The following is an 18,105-nucleotide window of genomic DNA, read 5'->3' on the forward strand; positions in this document are numbered from 1 at the left end:
GTGGGGATATCTAGAGACAATTAATTTTTTTTTTCTTTTTTTTTTTGAATATATAATCATAATAGTGGACATGTGAATGATTTTTCCAACGTGACTCCTCCTACTCTCCATCAATTCCACTCCATTCAATTCATCCCCCTCCAAGTACTCAAAGAGCTGCTCAGCTTTAGGAAAGTTTAGAGGTAAGAAATATATCTCTCTTTCTATTAAATTATTATTACTATTATTATGGTTATTGGCCAAAAAAGCTAAATCTTTTAAAATATGATGACCTTTTCAAAAGAATAATCAACTAATTAGAAGATTGAGAGCTACTTATATCTATTAATATAAGCAAAAAAGGGCACAATCTGATCAAGGAAAAAGAAAAATACACTAGTCAAAAGATAGAAAAAGAAACTAATCGCAAATTAAAAGATAGAAAAAATGTCAATAAATATTTGAGGATAAATGATGATAAAGTTTATAAAATTAATTTTTATGTTACTTTATAATTATTTTATATACATATTAATTTTAACATTATATTATCAAAATCATTATTATGAAATAATTTTTTTAAAGTAACAATAATTATAAAATACTGTCGGTTGGGCATATGTAATTGTCAAAACACGCCGGGTGCTGACGTGCAGTGGGCTTGTTGGTCAATGAAAAGAGACGAGCCGACACTGCATCCAAATGTTTAAATAAATCAATTTAAACATTTTAAATTAATTTACACGAATTAAAACATATGTGATTATTTTTAATCTCTCAGTAAAACAATTTTATAAATACTTTATTTTGATTGGACTCATTTTGTCCGGTTAATTTAAAGGAATTCCTGCTTGCTGGAATCCAAAAGACAATGTTAATTTAGAGGTTAGTAAAAGATACCCCCTCTTTTAGGTTGGACGTATCCGGTATGTTCGGTTTGGACGTGTTCGTTTTGTATTTGGATCTAGTCTGGACGTTTTCGGTATGTTCGTTGTGAAAATGTTCGTTTTATGTTGGGGGTCTAGCTTGGACATTTTCGATATGTTCATTTTGGATATGATTATTTTGTATTTGGATCGCATTCTATCTTGTTCTAGATATGATGGTTTTTTTTTTTTTATCATTTTCATAAAAAACATACTTTTTAAATGTTTAGAATAAGTTGGAGCATTCTCTAAACACAAAATACTATTCATATTTTTTTCCTTATCATGTTAATAAAAAATATTCTTTTTGAATGTTTAGAATAAAATAGAGCATACTCTAAATAAAAAAAATATTTCAAACCCTTAATTTAAACGAGAAGCAAAAACAAAGGAATACAAGTAGTGTATAAAAGAAATTCAACTTTAAGATGGCCAATGACAAGGTCTAATTTTGTCATCTCCAACAAAATCCTAAGGTTTTGTTGTTCACCTAAAGAGACGTGTGGGTTCGACTTATCAAAATCCAAATAGTGTATATTTCTGCTGATACATATTTTTTAAAATATTAGTGAAATGTATTTAGAAAAATTAAAAAAACATGTATAGAAAGTAAATTGAATGACAACATTAACATATAGGTTTTCTTACCGTGCACTGTACATGGTATTTAAAACTAATCAGATGAGCTAAGCTTTTGTGTTTCTCATCTCTTAAAATATTTGTTATTTCACTGTCACCATACGTGTTAACTGATTAATTATTCTCTTAACCCCGTCAATTAAAAGCAATTAGTCAATTTGTTAAATGGAAAGCATGTCTGGCAAGACACTTCAAAAAGCTTCAACTTTCCTCCAGTATATAACACTTGTCGGATTCAAAACAAGCCGGAATCACACAGTTGAGCATAAACGAAACATTAGCAGCAAGAAATAGATGGATGATGGAAAATCGATTACTAATTGACTAATGTCTTAACAAAGTCAATTCACAGTTGACTTGATCTTCTATGCAACGCAATATATATAGTAAAAACTAAAACTTTGACTGATAATATGAGGTCGGAAGATACTCTGAGAGTCACATATGGCATTCATCTAATTGGCTTTTGTGAAGCTGAAAAGCAGGAATAACCCAAGCACCACAGTTGCACTGCATCCCAGCCCAATTAAATGAACCTAACCTCGCATTACAGTCGACACATTGCACTTGTCTCACACGTAACCTTCGTGAACTAGCCAAATAGAAAACAAAATCAATTACTATATAGATAATGACAAGTTTCTGGTTGCAAGAAAAATTAAGTATTTTCTTATCAAGTACCTGTTTGCATCCACTTCATAGGCTCCACAAATAAGGAGGTGCACAAAGCAGATTCCTTTTCATGGAAGGTAAGATCTTTCCTTTTCCATTTATAACCATTCCCACGCTCATGAGGAACTATTGTTTCCTCAGCAGCAACAATTCTTCGACACTTTTTGCACCGGTATACAACTTGCAGTTTTGGCACGACGGGGTTCCTCCTGATCGGAGATTTTAGCTTCCCCTTGATCGGACATTTTAGTTTCTGCCATCTGTATGCTGTCAATGAATGCGTTCGGTGAGTTCAGCAACCTAAATAGGAAAGTAATGGAATAGGAGTGCATATCTAGGAATGTTGATACAGTAAAGTAAAGATAAATTACATAAAACAATTCGGCTTACAAATATTTCACAGCCCATCTGTAAGAGCCAGCGAAAGGGTAGTGAAAGAATAGAATCGTAACCTAAAATACTCGAACCAGACCGAAAGTGTAACTTCAGTCACTGTAAGTGGCCAAGTGAGCAAACTCCAATACGTTAGCGGAGAATGTCCACTATCTAAAGGAAAGACATCGATTACTCAACTATGGAAGGCCATCCAGTAAAGGACAGCACCCACACACCATGACAGACTAATTGTTAATTTCATCCAAATTAATTTTGCAGGACATGTAGAAAGACACATTATCAGGTTATTTGGTTCATTGCAATACTGTTTCAATCAATCGATTTTACAACAAAAAGGGTGTATCCGTGTTCATGAAAAATCAATCAACAGTTTCACGAGATTGACGATTGCAGAGAAAACCCACAACAATAATATTCAGAATCAGATTGCATTCACTATTATTCATGCCAATGCGATATCACAAAACACAAAACAAAAAAACCCAGAAGATTAGCACAAAGAATTACCTCGTTGGTGGTCCCGAACTCTCTTATTGCAGAGAACAAGATCGGAAAAAAAAGGAATTTTGTGTATGATTCATAGTCGGCGCAAACCTGGGGTTTATGTTCTGGAGAAATCTTTAGCGCGAACGAAGCAGAACACAATCCCTTGATTTTGAATTTCCTATGTTACCCCTACTTAAATACTTTCTTTCTCTACGGCCAAACGGCACGAATTATATATTTGGTCCCTCACATTACACAAGTTAAACTCAACAACCCTTTTATGAATATCTAATTGATAATTCGACCCATACGTTATCAATTTGATGATATTAGTCCTTTTGGTAGTGAACGATAATGTCCACTGTCCAGCAAGTGACTGTTAAGACGGGGAGTTGGTTTTACACTTGGGATGGGAGCAACTCAGGTTAGGCTTGTCTAGGAAACTACCGAGTTGTAGGGTCGTTTAAGTGCTAATTGTTCCCGAGTTGTAGCGTTGTTTAAATGCTCACCTAGGGGGTGTTAATAAGTTAAAAAACAATAGTGGGACAATCTTATACTATTCAAAACTTACCCCATCATTACAATTTAACAAAAACCTTGTTATTATTACTGGTTAAAAGTTAAATACGTACAGCAGATAATTTACATAAACTCAATACAAATGGCTTATTAAGTAGTCAATATATACCCTACAACTTAATCACAGAAGAAGGAACAAGTGGATTAGTCATAAGTTCACTTCCAAATGTGAACTTGAGACATGAAATACTTGAGCTTGTGCTTTGTGTCACTTCCAGTTATCATCGTCTTCACTGTCATCACTGGCAACCGCCTGCAAAATTTACCAACATTGTAAATATATTTATGGTCTAGGAGAACAGAAAAGACACTAAACAAAGAAAGAAGAACAAAGAGAAAGGACCTGTCGGATTGAATTTGCTTTCTTCAAAATGGCTTTGATTTTAACATTTGTGGAAGAAGTTGATGTAGCAGTTGGTCTCAGGTTGAATGACTGAGTACACAATAAAGAAAAATGCGAATCAGCTGAAATGAGATCAATTAGCTTTTCTTATGGAATAAGAAAAGTGAGGACATGAAACAAACACTCACTTTTGTTCTAATTTCGTGCAAAAAGTCTTCCTTTTCATCAACTCCCTTGCTATTTGCAGCCTGATCATTAGAATTCATTCAAAGATTTAAGCACTTTAGCTGTTTTGACATCTGCATGAATGAATGTAATTAATTAAGATATACCTTCTCGTGTGGCTTAATGTTAACAATTTCCTCATTAGGATTGTCAGGAATAGATGGACTGCATAAAGGAGACTCATCACCACTCTCTCTGTCGATAAATTCCAATTCCTTGTTCGCAGATGCAGGTGAGGTGGAAAAAGATTCAGATGACATTTTAGATAAAGAATTGCTTACAGAAGCTTCAGCAGATTCCCAATGCTGATCATGATGGCTAACAGAATCATCATCCGAAGTGTAGTTAGGCGAGAAAGTAGTTTCGTCGTCAGAGTCTGAATGATTGGTCATGTCATTCATAAGTGTAGAAGTCTCTGGAATTAACTGGAATGAAGGAAATGTATTTCTACTTCTAGTTTCACGAGAATCCATACTTCCTTCTTCAGGGAATCCTAGTTTCAGTCTAGAAGTTGAAATAGGGTTGAAAGATATTTTCATGAGTTCAAGAGGTGGTGAGGAACTCGGTGACGGTGAATGTAATTCTGATCCAAAAATCTCTTTCAAGTAAGTGTTTGCTTGTTTTGATCTACTGCCATCTTGGAGATTTGTCACCTTTCCAACTCCTCTAGACGAATTTTCATCATTTTCTATCGTAGATGCAACTAAATCGATTGTATTTGATTCATCATGAGTCTGGTCCACACCGTTCATCGCAAAATCCTGACTTCTAGGCTTTGACACTTGAAAATCAGAAAATTCCGATGAATGCTCACGAGATTGCTGAATTTCGTCCTCTTTTTCATCAGATTTCACAGTTTGAGCTTCATTATCTGAACTATTATGTGTCTCAGACTGTTTCTTTCCATCTACTGTTATGCCAGACATTCCTTTATCAGGGAAATCTGTTTCTGAATCTGATTCTATACTGATCAGAGCGTCTTCGTAATCTTCTGGCTCACTTTCAATTTCTTCGAGCTGGTAACTTCCATCAGATGGAGCACAATCTGCTTGTTCCTCATGCAAAGAACTCTGTGAAAAGTTATCCCCTACAACCGAGACCATTTGGGAAGGTGAATCACTCCCATTAACATTTGAAGAAGCAAACTCCTGATTAGATATTGATGCATCCTTAGATATTTCTCCATTCTTTTGTGATGAGCTCTTCTTCTGTCCAATTAAAATCTCAAGTTACATAAAAGTGTACCTTCATAGTCAAAGTTCCGTGATAGAGAATTCAAAAGACGTACCATGTTATCTTTTTCAGCATCTGTTTCAGCTACGACACTTGGTTTCCTTCGAAAGAAAGTTGGATCTGAATATCTTCTTAAACAAGAACCAGGTCCACCTGTATCAAATCTGGTTTGCCATGCATATACATTATTCATTCAAAATGAACACGTCATGATAATTCAACATATTCAATAAGGAAGGCGAGGATGATTATACTTGTCAAGCAAATGCAGACGAGGAGGATCGCGACATTCTTCGTAGGAATCCAAGATGAATTTCGGCATGTCATTGTAGATAAACTGATTCTGTTCATTTGTAATAAGTCGATGCCATTTAGAACCTGCAAGGAAACTGCTTTCTTTTAAGATTTCAATTTCTCAAAAGTTTGAAGTCATATAATCTACATAGAGAACCAAAATTTCCTAAATGTTAAGCATTGTTACTGTTTTCCTGTTGCATAGACATATATCTAAAACGAAAAGAAGAAGAACGGAAGATAGAAACAGGCTGTATATACCATCTGTGTAAGCAAATTCTATGTGGCTCTTTTGGGCCAACACGGTAGTCTCCATTGGAGTAACTTGAGCTTCAATCTTGTGCAGCCGAACCATCAATCTTTGACTTCTAGAAGACGTACTCGTTACTTGCTCCTGTATGCCATGAAAAATCTCTGCTCCAAACCTACAATATAAGTATATGTCAATCAAATTATAAGTTTAGAGGAAGAAAAAAAAAATCTTTTTAGGACAACAGTAATTGAAAGAATTTCACTTTAGTAACTAAGATACCCAATTGTCTTAAAACTAACAATCATTATCCGGCTCTCTAATCCAATGAATCAAACGCTACACCGGATAAAATAAGTCTATGAGATTCTCTTATCTGGTCAAATCCAAACGGAAAATGAAACAATTTTATCCTAGTTAGTATCCTTATCCTAGTGACTATCAGGTCGATTTTATCAGGTGTGTCAAACGAGCCATTAGCTCGAAAGTACAAAACCAGAATAAATGAAACAAAATTCAGAAATAATCTACAGAATTTATAAAAAAACATACTCTGCAAGATCACCCAATTGTCTCAAGATTCCAACGAGACCAACAGCAGAAACTCCATCAAGAAGTTGTTTTGAACATTCTCCATTGTTGACTGTTTCACCTAATTTGTACATGTCTGATTGGCCTAAACAATATTCATTTCTCGTCTGAAATCTCACAAGAGGCATTTTTTTCAGTCTAAAATAAGAGAGTGAATGCTATAGCTTAGTGAAGTGATCAGACTGGTGATGTAAAAATTTGTAAATGCAGATGAAAGAAAAATAAGCAATAAATTAAATGAATGTAATAATTAATGAGGAATAAAGGAGCAGGTGGAGAGATTGGAGTAGGTTTTTTGTGTTTTTGTCAGAGTCAGTATAACAAAACAAAATGAGTGCAAGTGTAACATACATTGCCACCCATTCTCCTTCTTCCTCATTTGACAGCTTTGTTTTCCTTTAACAAACAAAATTTGGTAACTAAGAAAAAGTATTTAGATGAAAATTTCTAGATTTATTCCTATTTTTTATAATTCCACAAAAAAAATAAAAGGTAGAAAATGGGAAATTATGTCTAACACGTCATCACTTATACATGAGAATCATTTGTTGACACGTGGAATTTTCGGGACCCATAAGAAGGAAATGACGAAATAGATATCTTATCATTTATGGAGCCCAAAATAACACGTATCATGTACGCATGTGTTATGTGTAAACGATAATGCGTTACACAGTATGCACGACAACCTGTGAAGTGTAAATATTGCACGATATTTTTGCAATTTGGAAGGTAAAATATGGAACCAACCAAACATTAAATGAAAGGAAAAGAAATACGGAATGGCCATTAATGGTGGTACAAAATTTGGTGTTAGATTCATCCAGTAGTGAATGAATGATAGTGATATGAAACAAAAAGGATGTAATTTCTTTGTAGGAAGAAGAGTCTCACCATACTTGGCTAGCTCATCATAAAACGTCTTTAACACGTTCACTAAAAAATTAACCTTTTTTTGGACATTAAAAAATGATCTGAATGGGTTTTTTTAGCTGTTTGTTCATAATCTACCAAAAAAAAGGGTTTTGCTTTGGATCTAAATCGATCGGTGCACATTCAAGAGAATGTTTGGTAATGAACGATTTAATGTCCAGCAAACAACTGATAAGACGGGTTTTACACTCGGGATTGGAGGAACTCAGGTATGCTTGTCTAGGAAACTACCGATTAGTAAGCTTGTTAAAAAGCTCTTGAGTTGCTTATTTAAGTGCTTAACGAGTTGTAGGTTTGTTCAAGTGTTCCCGGGTTGTAGGCTTGTTCAAGTTCAGCGGTCGCCTCTAGATTCTAAACTACACTACCGAGTAGTGTTCCCGGGTTGTAGGCTTATGCATATCTCATAAGAAAGTCTTTCATCAGTCGAATCGAGTTTAGGTGTGATGTACTGATGTATGGTAAATGCTCCCTCTCCAGATTTCCGTTAACCTCTAAGAAATGCCTTGTTGAAAAAGGAAAATTTATTCCACATTCCATCTGAAGTTGGAGGTATCATATCAAATTGTTTGTTATTCAAACTAGCTGTACCTGTTCTCCGAGATCAAATTCTAGTAATCAGTAATCACAACATTGCAATTCGAAATCATTACAGCGCCAAATAACCTGTTCTCAACATGTCCTAGTCTTGTACATTATAACAATAATTTAAAGTTACAGAGTATCCTTTCCAAATAAACAGATCAAACTACGAGTATCTCACTAACATCTAACATATAGATCAACTCACGGCAAGTGCATCTACACTACACCGGATAAATTATATAAGTTCAAAAGAGAACTCGACGGAAGAAGAACGTAAGATGAGAGAGTAACTTATACATCACAAAGACATCTTATCTGTCACTGATGGTAAAAACATGGACTCAGTTGCAATTACACTTGCTACAGAGACATAGTGTGTCAATATTCTTCAATCAACTTCCTTTCAGAGATAGGGTCAACGATCCTGCTCAGATGCCTAGCCATAAATATCTGTAGTAGAAAGAACAATAAACCATTCATTATATTGCACATAAACTTGATGAAAGATTTAGTTTTGTTCAGCAGAGAAATATAAATGCATCATAGAGATCGATGAAATGTCAGCGATGATAAAAAACATGAAAACAATCATATCTTCAACTCAGTTTCGTTTCTTTAATCAGTGACATCAATTTGGAACCATTAGCATTACAATCATCTATTGAGCAGAACTAGCTCAACACTGTATGGGAGTAGAACTTGTGTACAAAATTGACATGCTGGTCTAAGACAGAACGAGAGGGATGAGCATCATAAACCTTGGTATACCAGACACATGTAAAAAATAAACCAACAAATGAAAGTAGATGACAGTATGAAGGTTAAAAGAGCAGATGATGGATAATAACAGAACTACATTCCGAGAACTGATGTTCATGCAAAAGCAAAATTGATATCTTCAGAGTTTATTATTTGAAAGCTGTTGACAAGTAAACATGTAAAGAGCACATAATGGATAAGTAAAACCTTAAATACATTTGTACTCCAATCAACTAAGAGCCAAGCACCGTGCAGATGCAATGTAGAATCACTAATCACTATCAATGAAAATGAATAACACAACTCTTCCAACTATACAAAACTGCTTCACAAAACTCGGTAAGACATTAAAACTAACTAGACGTGTCTAGTCAGAGTAAATTGTGCAAAAAATAGTTCTCAGTCTCACCATTAGAGGTAGAACTCTTGCCACGCTTGATCCGTTCTAGCTGAACTTGAGTGTCCATAAGCATCCTCATCCTCTGAAGCTCCAAATCTTTTGCAAACTGCATCCTTTGCTTCTCTAACTCCACCATTTGCCTCAATTTCTCGCCTTCAACCCTCTCATAAACTTGCCCGAACCTCTGTATGGCATTTGCAAGTTTCCTGACTCCCTTCCCTTGACTTTCTCCTTCCAATTCCTCCTCCTCCTCCTCCTCAGCCTCCTCCTCCTCACTGTCTGCCGCTGCGGCGGCCGCGGCCGCAGCTGCCATTGAGTAGTTATTTCTATCAATTTGCTTCCTCCTGAAGCTAAATCCCTCATCTTCCGGAATCACTTGAGAAGCCGTTCGTTTCTGAGGCAAGGGAGTGACAACAGACGCTGTCGGAATATGATTAGTCATGGATTTCCTGTACGGCAGAGGGAGAGCTACGGCCACCGGAGGCGACGACGGCAATTTTTGATTCAAAGAAACCTTAGGAGAAGGCTTCACGTTGGATCCGATCAAAACATCCATCCGATCATAAAACGGCCAGGATGACGTCAAACTTCCGTTAGAAGAAACGAGCCTAGCTTTCTCCGTCTTATATTTCTTCTTGATGGTGTCGACCCGATTCTTACACTGCACATCCGTCCGGTGCGTCTTCTTCGTGTGGCCATGGAGAGCGTTGACGGCGTCAGCTACCTCTTGCCAGTCCTTCTGACGGAGATTGCCCCGATTCAGCTCCATGTAACGGCGGCCCCATGAATCGACAAGAGTCGATGTCGCCTCCTCGCTCCAACAGTCCTCACGAACAGGCAACGACCGAGATTGAGGCGTGACCGTTATAGCGGTGACGGGAGAAGATACAGCAACGATGGCGGTTGACGACGAAGGCGGCGGCGGACTACCGGAATCTGTCAAATCACCCATCGATCGTCAAATTCAGGGATTAATTAATGAAATTAGGGTTCGTCGAATTAGGATTATGAGAGAGAGAGATAAGGATGGACGGAGAGAGAGAGATGCGTGTGGGGGAGTATAAAAGGGAGTCGGTAAGCGACGATGACGCGCCGGGGGGTGCATGAGCCGAAAGAGTAGGGAAAAGAAGATTAAAAAAGGAATCGCCGGCATGTGGGAGAGCGCGTGGAGGACAAACGCTAACGTGGATGGATTTGATTGGTTGGTGATTCATCGGACTCGGCTCGGCTTGATGTAAAACGACAACAAAAGACTGCTCTTGCGATTAAGATTACCCACTGACTGACCTTTGAATCATTGCGCGGTTCAGTTTCAGATACCACCCAACAATTTTATTTTCGCTATGTCCACATCAGCTGCGTAAAATTATAAAATGACCCCATTTTCGTAACTTGTTTACAATTTACTCCTACTTAATTCACTAGTGTCATTGAACTTTTTGATTTAGATATTTGTAAGGTTTAGACATGGTCAAAGGGTTAGGGTTGACCCTGAACCGTCGTCAATACTCGACCCGGAATCCGTCAAAATTTTCGACGCATGACCCGGCAGGTTGATCATACGTGACACTTTTGATGACGTGGATGAATGAGAGCATAATATATGTTAAAATTTAATGATGCAGATAAATTTTAAGTGCACGTGTCACACAAACTGACACGTGGATAAATTAAAAATTGACGCGTGTGATTTCCATGACATGTGGACCCGTTGATCAACTTGTGGGGTCATTAAAAGAATCGGGTCTAGATCGGGTTAAATTTTTTTTTACCCGGACCCAACCCGGGACCATCTCTAGTAAGGTTGCACGTTAAGCCATCAAAGTCGTTGCTTATTAACACAAGTTAGCTAATTTTGTACACGATGATATCTTGAAAAGCTTAAGTACTAGACAATAGGGTTGGGAATTAGGGCTTAAAGCCCTTGATCGGTTCGGATCGGCCCGAAAAATAAGCGGGTTCTGGCTTGAAAAAAAGATTTTTTAGAAGACGGGTTTTTTTGGATCGGGATCGGCGGACCCGGGCTTTTTGCGGGCTCGGGCCGAGCCGATCCCGGACAGCCCGTGGGCTTTTCATAAAAAAAAAAGACCAGGCCTTGACTCCTTGAGGCCCAGCTATCAGCAGATATTAGAGACAAACGGTGAAACCCTAGTGCTAGTCTCGTCTCTTATCTCTGCCTCAGACCTCACCTCAGTGCCTCCTCGAGTCCTCCGTCGGCGACCTCCGTTGGCTGCTGTCGATCCTCGATGACTCTTCCGACGGCCGCACGACTCTCTCCCTCCCGCCTATTGCGACTTGCGAGCAACAAATTCAAGATGAAAGATTTAAAGATTGTGTTTAGCTCGATCACTGGACTGACAGTTTAACAGTCGCCGCCGGTGGGAACGAAGAAGTCAGGTGTGCTAGGGAGCTAACCCGAGTCGCTCGACAATGAGGACCAAGGTAATATACTGGCGTCTACCGATTCTTCATGATTTATATGTTCGATTGAGTTTTAGGCTTTGCTTTTGTTTAGATTTAATTGGATGATTTATTTGTCGGTTTCATTCATTACCCGTATTCGTCAATACCCAGTTCCACAACAGAAATACATGGCCTTGATGGATCTTCAGGTTCCAAAGTTATGTGTTTGCTTTGCTTATGTGTTGTGATGATGCTTGTTAACACTTTCGCACTGGTACTGAAGCGCCGTTGTCTTAACTTGATTGCTCGGGAGCCAATTTTTTTGCAGTGCTATAGTAATTGTTGGGATACGCTTTGCAGCATCAACTATATTAACGTGTTTATGCTGCCTGTATTACCCGCACAAGTGTAATAGAGCTTAGAAGATACAATTAGATATGAGTGTTTCAACTGTTTATGCATTGTGTCCTTGATTGCTTGAATTGAATTGAGTTTGCTGTTATATGTGGAACTGGGTTTGATAGCATTTTTCACTTATTGTATGATGCTGTTATAATGTATTATATATTATAGGGTAGCATTTTCTTGAGGGCTAAGAGTAATGTAGTTCTGTTTTTGTAATTATGATCGGCCATAATATGAGTTCTGATTCTTGTTAATCTGTATAGGTACCTCAAGTACTTGAAGAAGCACAATGTGAGGGATTGGCTTAGGGTGATATCATCTGACAAAGACCGCAATGTCTATGAACTCCGATACTTCAACATTGCTGAAAACGAGGGAGAAGAGGAAGACTGAAGATTCATTTCAGTATATTTGCATGTGTACTTGTTTTAGGACCTACCTTGATCTTGTTGTTTCATTTATAGTTTGTTTTGCATTACTTGTTTTAGGACCTACCTTGATCTTGTTGTTTCATTTATAGTTTATTTTGCACTTTCGAAACATTGTAATTTTGTAAACTCTGAATTTTTTTTTTTAATTTAAAACGGGCTGTCCGGGATCGGAAGCGGGCCGGGCCCGGGCCTCGATTTTGAGGATCGGAAAATTTTGAGGCCCGGCTCGGATTGTTTTCTGGCAAAGCCCGGCCGGGCTCGGGCCGGGCTGAGCCGGACAGCTCGTTTGCCCAGCCCTACTAGACAACGTCATGTTTAACAATACAAGGACTCGCATCGTATGGTATACGATCCAAACACTTAAACTTACAACAATTACTAAACCACTAGGGTTGGCGTGGTGTTTTAGCGTATCGTCTCTTAACCAGTAGGTCGGGAGTTCAATCTCCAGCCTCTGCGAATAGAGAAAATTCTATGGCCAGTTTTCTATCACTTCGTGCGTTGACAGTCGGAACGCGGGGAGACCTAAAAAACTAAGCTTACAAGAACTACTTAATTACGTAGTAACTTTCATTGGGAAGGAATAAGGGATAAATACATCGGACACACCCAAACGTAGTATTCAGTTTACAAATTCATGTCTTAACTTATCTTTTGCACACCTAAACATTTGCAAGTTAGGATGTTGTCTAGCTTCCTTCTACATGAGTTAAGATTTGGGTTAGTACCTCATTCTTTCAATAGGAACCTTTATCATAAGCTTGACTATGGCAGGTTTCTCATTGGGTAACTTGTCGGCTAAGGCACTCTAATTATTCAATGATTGCTCAAATTGTTAATCTGGTAACTTGGTTTTTGGCAGGCCCATACATTCTAACAAGGTTTGTTGAAATAAAATAGTTAATCTTTAACTTGGTTTTTGGTCCATACGCACAAATACGTGCATCAGCTCTTCTCCCTTTATTTTACATTTTAAAATAAAGAAAAAAATTATATAGCAAATAACTTCAACCAAAAATATAATAACAACCAAATCTTCCTCTCATCAAATTTTCATTGAGTGAGAATCAGATTTCTGGATTTCTTATCCGCCACTGCCGCCATTTTTGCCAACTGGTGAGAAATTTGCCAAATCTTAACGAAATTCATCATATCTAGACAGAAATGGTTGTCGTAAGTCATAGGATAACATTTGTTAACGAAAATCAAACGAATAAAAAATTAAAACCCCAATCTTCATACGTAGATCTACGCCAAATGGAAGAGAATCATCCGTTGATTAACTCATGCTTTCTGTAGAACATTTGTCATCCCAGTTCTGAAATGCATAAATCATCCGTTGTTGTTTTAAGATCACAGTTGTAATCTTCAAAACCTGCTATGAGTTGAACATTCATGTCTTTGTTGGGGTCAATTTTAGATTGCTGTATGAAATTATCCTCCAACTTCTGTGGTCAAAGACGTTTGTTGTCATAAATTTATTGAGAAAGTGTTTGAAAAGCCACCGTGTAATTAAAAGACTGTGTAATTGCGCGGTAATTACACAGTTTGGCACTTTTGAATAACCGTATAATTAATTGAAGCTATATAATTGCATATAATTCGGGATTATAATTACACGGTTTCGATTTTTAGGGGAGGATCTGAATCGGAGTAATTATTTAGGATTAGATTTAATTTTTTTAGTGAATGCCAGATGTCATACTCGTATTGGATGTCAGATGGTCGTAGGAGTGAAATTTTTTCCTAATTTGAGCACCTTCGTCCCAACTTACATAGCTTTTGGCACTCATACGACAACGAAGGGAGGCTGCTAAAAAGAGAAGAAGAAAAGGCTGGTATTGTTTGAAAGTCAACTTTTTTTATTCATGTTATGTAGCTTTTTTCTAAACTAGTATCACTTTCAGTTAAATAAATACAATATACTAGTAGTAACAGTACCAAGTAGACTTGTTTGAAAACCACAAAAGTCAATACAGAGTTGTCGGCTTGCCATTAAGTCTTCCCAATTTGTCTTTCCATGAGAAATTTCCTCTCTGTTAACATGCATTTGCTGGGAAAACAAGCCACAATTATTTATCCCTACTTTACTATCTTAGTCAGTCAATGAATCATCTTCATTCACTCAACTAAGTCCATTTCATTCTATAAATTTGTTGGCTTCATTTTTCCTTTCATCAGCCCTTACAAAACAAACCATGACTCCTTTCCGATGCCAATTTTACACTCTTTCTGTGTTGTTGTTCTGTTTGTTGAGCACTGTTACTTGTTTTAAAAGTAATGGGAACGAGACAGACAGATTAGCCTTACTAGAATTCAAAAAGATGATCGTTGATGATCCACTTGGCATCATGCTGTCATGGAACACAACTACTCATTTCTGCCAGTGGCACGGAGTTACATGCGGTCGTCGACACCAGAGAGTCATAGATTTAGACCTCGGATCACAGAAGCTCACAGGTTCAATCTCTCTGTATGTAGGAAATATGAGTTTCCTAAGGAACATCTATCTAGAAAATAACACCTTCAATTCTCATATACCTTCAGAGATTGGTTATTTACGCAGGTTAAAAGTACTTTCATTGTACAACAACTCGATCGGAGGCTCGATTCCGTCCAATATATCATCTTGCTCTGCTTTGAATTATGTTTCTATTTCAAATAACAATCTGGAAGGAGAAATTCCTTGGGCAATTGGCAACCACTTGCTAAACCTAGAAATACTAGACCTTTCCTATAACAATCTGACCGGAATGATTCCTCATTCTTTGGGAAATCTCTCTTCTCTTTCTGCAATTTCTATTGGATACAATACTCTATTCGGAGCCATCCCTAGTAGTATTGGCCATCTTAAAAATCTCTACTATTTTGGAGCAGAAAGTTGTGGGTTGACAGGTACCATTCACCCATCAATCTTCAATCTCACTCTTATGCAAACTTTTGGTGTGGGATTTAATGGTGGAATACAAGGAAATCTTCCCTCAAATATAGGCATGACACTCCCAAATCTCCAATGGTTTTCTGTTGCAGAAAACAACTTTACAGGAAACATTCCCGTCTCATTATCCAATGCCTCAAACCTCATAACAATTCAAGTTGCTGCAAACAAATTTAGAGGAGGAGTTCCATCTTTGGAGAAGTTGCGCAATCTAAAGAACCTTCGGATATATGAAAATCTTCTTGGAAGTGGTGGGGTAGAGGATGACCTGAATTTCCTCTGTTCTTTGGCCAATGGCACCAACTTAGAGGAGTTGGAAATGGATACAAACAACTTTGGTGGCCCATTGCCCCAGTGCATGAGCAAAGCGTCAAGTCTGAATGACTGGTTACTTCAGAAGAATAGAATATCAGGAAACATACCAACATGGATCGGAAACTTAACTCAATTAGAAAGGCTTGTATTGTCAAAAAACCCTTTCTCTGGTCAAATTCCTTCTACTATTGGAAGCCTTAATAGGCTTTACGTATTGAACTTACATGATACCAATGTCCAGGGGAACATTCCGCCTTCATTTGGTAATTTAAGTCAACTAGCCGGCCTTTACTTGTTCAGAAACAATCTTCAAGGAAGCATCCCTCCAAGCATGAGTAATTACACGAAGCTGTTCGAATTCGATGTATCGGAAAACAATCTCAGTGGCATAATACCGTCCGGTCTCATTGATAGCCCTTCAGCAGTGTTTATCAACGTCTTCGGCAACGGATTGACCGGGCCTATTCCAAGTTTAGTTGGAAATCTACATCTACATCAACTTGATGTCTCAAGAAATATGCTATCAGGTGAGATACCAAGCACACTAGGAAGCTTCATGAGCCTAGAACAATTATTCATCCAACAAAACTCGTTTGACGGTAAAATCCCATCATCTTTAAGTTCATTGAGAGGCCTTCAGTTTGTAGATTTTTCAAGTAACAACCTGTCAGGTGAGATCCCAGACTTCCTTTCGAGATTTGACTTGCAGTATTTGAATTTATCGAATAATAATTTTGAGGGCGAAGTGCCGATCAAAGGCGTCTTTACAAATGCAAGCTCGACTTCAATCCAGGGAAATAGTAAGCTTTGTGGAGGAATACTTGAGTTCAGGCTGCCAAAATGCAAATCTAATACAATGAAGAAAAGTGGACTAACTCATAGAAAGAAGTTGATAATCTACACAACTGCAGGGATTTTTGGATTGCTATTGCTTAGCTTTTTTCCGCTTCTTTTTCTACTGAGAAAGAAGAGAAAACAATATGCTTCGAAGAATTTGGAGAATTCTCTTTTGAAGGTGTCATACAAAAACCTCATGGATGCAACAGAAGGGTTCTCCTCTACAAATTTAGTTGGTGTCGGAAGCTTTGGATCGGTGTATAAGGGAATTATAAATCAAGAAACGACCGTTGCAGTGAAGGTTTTTAATCTTTTACGAAAAGGAGCATCCAAAAGTTTCCTCGTGGAATGTGAGGCTCTCAGAAACATCAGACATCGAAATCTTGTGAAGGTAATAACGGCATGCTCAGGTGTGGATTATCGTGGAAATGATTTCAAGGCCCTTGTTTATGATTTTATGGTCAATGGTAGCTTAGAAGATTGGTTGCACCCACCAAATGTCCGGACAAACGAGGAAAGCTCAATACCAAAGAGTCTAAATCTTCTTAAAAGGCTTAGCATTGCCATTGATGTTGCTTGTGCTATTGAATATCTTCATCATAATTGTGAAACAGCGGTCGTTCATTGTGATTTGAAGCCAAGCAATGTCCTTCTTGATGAAGACATGATAGGGCACTTAGGCGATTTTGGGCTGGCAAAACTTTTATCAGATGACATCCAAAATTCTGTTGCAAACTCATCAAACTCTTTTGGATTCAGAGGAACGGTCGGTTATGCTCCACCAGGTATATTTCAGTGTACATGCTATTCTTTCATTCCTCCCATTGTAATTAATTGTGACTAGCTTTAACAAATCGTAATGCTTTTTGTGTAGAGTATGGTATAGGGAATGAAGTGTCAATATACGGTGATGTGTATAGCTATGGCATCCTCTTGCTAGAAATGTTTACCGGAAAGAGACCCACGAGCGATATGTTCAGAGAAGGTCTAAACCTTCGTGCACTTGTTGAGGCTGCTTTGCCGGAGAATGTGGCCAAGATTACAGATCCCGTTATTGTTCAAGAAATAAGCAGCTTCTCAAGAAAGACTGAAGCTTTTGAGTCATTGATTTCACTTTTGAAAATTGGAATTGTTTGTTCTGCTGAATCAACAAGTGCACGGATGAATATGATTGACGTCGTAGCAGATCTTTGCTCCATTAGAAACAAACTTGTTTCGAGACTGCCATCTCATCAGAGACAAACTCACGTTGCCTGAAAGTTGAAATGAATTTAGGAATATATTACTACTAATATGTATTCCAATTTGCAGGCATTGTCAAAGTCCATGTCCTTAATGTGCGAAATGTAAATCAAACATTAATAAGAGTTTGCTACTATAATACTGAATAAATGTGTTCTCTACAGGTAGAAAAGTAAAATAGTAATTATATTTCAGTACAAGATTGTATCGTCTAATAAATTGTGGTGGTGCTAATTGCTGAGGTGTC

The 18,105-nt window shown here is 37.6% G+C and overlaps 3 protein-coding genes and 1 pseudogene across 3 annotated transcripts; 1 reads left to right on the plus strand and 3 right to left on the minus strand.

Moving 5' to 3' along the window:
- Positions 1 to 1,982: 1,982 nt before the first annotated feature.
- On the minus strand, positions 1,983 to 2,624 carry LOC139884478 (probable inactive dual specificity protein phosphatase-like At4g18593; annotated as a pseudogene).
- Positions 2,625 to 3,885: 1,261 nt separating this feature from the next.
- On the minus strand, positions 3,886 to 6,741 carry LOC139884479 (uncharacterized). Its single transcript, XM_071868502.1, has 8 exons — positions 6,575 to 6,741; positions 6,034 to 6,197; positions 5,733 to 5,856; positions 5,521 to 5,642; positions 4,353 to 5,455; positions 4,209 to 4,268; positions 4,021 to 4,110; positions 3,886 to 3,930 (listed from the first exon to the last, which is right to left on the minus strand). Exons 1-8 carry the CDS (start codon positions 6,739 to 6,741, stop codon positions 3,886 to 3,888), a joined length of 1,875 nt encoding a protein of 624 aa, XP_071724603.1.
- Positions 6,742 to 8,506: 1,765 nt separating this feature from the next.
- LOC139884480 (trihelix transcription factor ENAP1-like) lies at positions 8,507 to 10,239 on the minus strand. The gene is made up of 3 exons (XM_071868503.1): positions 9,297 to 10,239; positions 9,095 to 9,165; positions 8,507 to 8,578 (listed from the first exon to the last, which is right to left on the minus strand). The coding sequence occupies exons 1-3, from the start codon at positions 10,237 to 10,239 to the stop codon at positions 8,507 to 8,509; spliced, it is 1,086 nt and encodes a 361-aa protein (XP_071724604.1).
- Positions 10,240 to 14,724: 4,485 nt separating this feature from the next.
- Positions 14,725 to 17,873, plus strand: LOC139884481 (uncharacterized). The gene is made up of 2 exons (XM_071868505.1): positions 14,725 to 17,401; positions 17,491 to 17,873. The coding sequence occupies exons 1-2, from the start codon at positions 14,725 to 14,727 to the stop codon at positions 17,871 to 17,873; spliced, it is 3,060 nt and encodes a 1,019-aa protein (XP_071724606.1).
- The last annotated feature ends 232 nt before the right edge of the window (positions 17,874 to 18,105 follow it).

The sequence above is a fragment of the Rutidosis leptorrhynchoides genome, unplaced genomic scaffold (genome assembly GCF_046630445.1).
Source record: "Rutidosis leptorrhynchoides isolate AG116_Rl617_1_P2 unplaced genomic scaffold, CSIRO_AGI_Rlap_v1 contig558, whole genome shotgun sequence".
NCBI lineage: Eukaryota > Viridiplantae > Streptophyta > Magnoliopsida > Asterales > Asteraceae > Rutidosis > Rutidosis leptorrhynchoides.

What these genes read in the sequence shown, in the direction of transcription:
- LOC139884480 (XM_071868503.1), bottom strand. Translation starts at nt 10,239, where the DNA reads ATGGGTGATTTGACAGATTCCGGTAGTCCGCCGCCGCCTTCGTCGTCA. An exon ending in CAAGAGTTCTACCTCTAATG is followed by an intron (nt 9,166 to 9,296) that starts GTGAGACTGAGA and finishes TTTCATTGATAG; the next exon opens with TGATTAGTGATTCTACATTG. An exon ending in GGAGTACAAATGTATTTAAG is followed by an intron (nt 8,579 to 9,094) that starts GTTTTACTTATC and finishes TTTCTACTACAG; the next exon opens with ATATTTATGGCTAGGCATCT.
- LOC139884481 (XM_071868505.1), top strand. Translation starts at nt 14,725, where the DNA reads ATGACTCCTTTCCGATGCCAATTTTACACTCTTTCTGTGTTGTTGTTC. An exon ending in GGTCGGTTATGCTCCACCAG is followed by an intron (nt 17,402 to 17,490) that starts GTATATTTCAGT and finishes CTTTTTGTGTAG; the next exon opens with AGTATGGTATAGGGAATGAA.
- LOC139884479 (XM_071868502.1), bottom strand. Translation starts at nt 6,741, where the DNA reads ATGCCTCTTGTGAGATTTCAGACGAGAAATGAATATTGTTTAGGCCAA. An exon ending in CGTCTGCATTTGCTTGACAA is followed by an intron (nt 5,643 to 5,732) that starts GTATAATCATCC and finishes ATGGCAAACCAG; the next exon opens with ATTTGATACAGGTGGACCTG. An exon ending in TGCACGAAATTAGAACAAAA is followed by an intron (nt 4,111 to 4,208) that starts GTGAGTGTTTGT and finishes TTGTGTACTCAG; the next exon opens with TCATTCAACCTGAGACCAAC.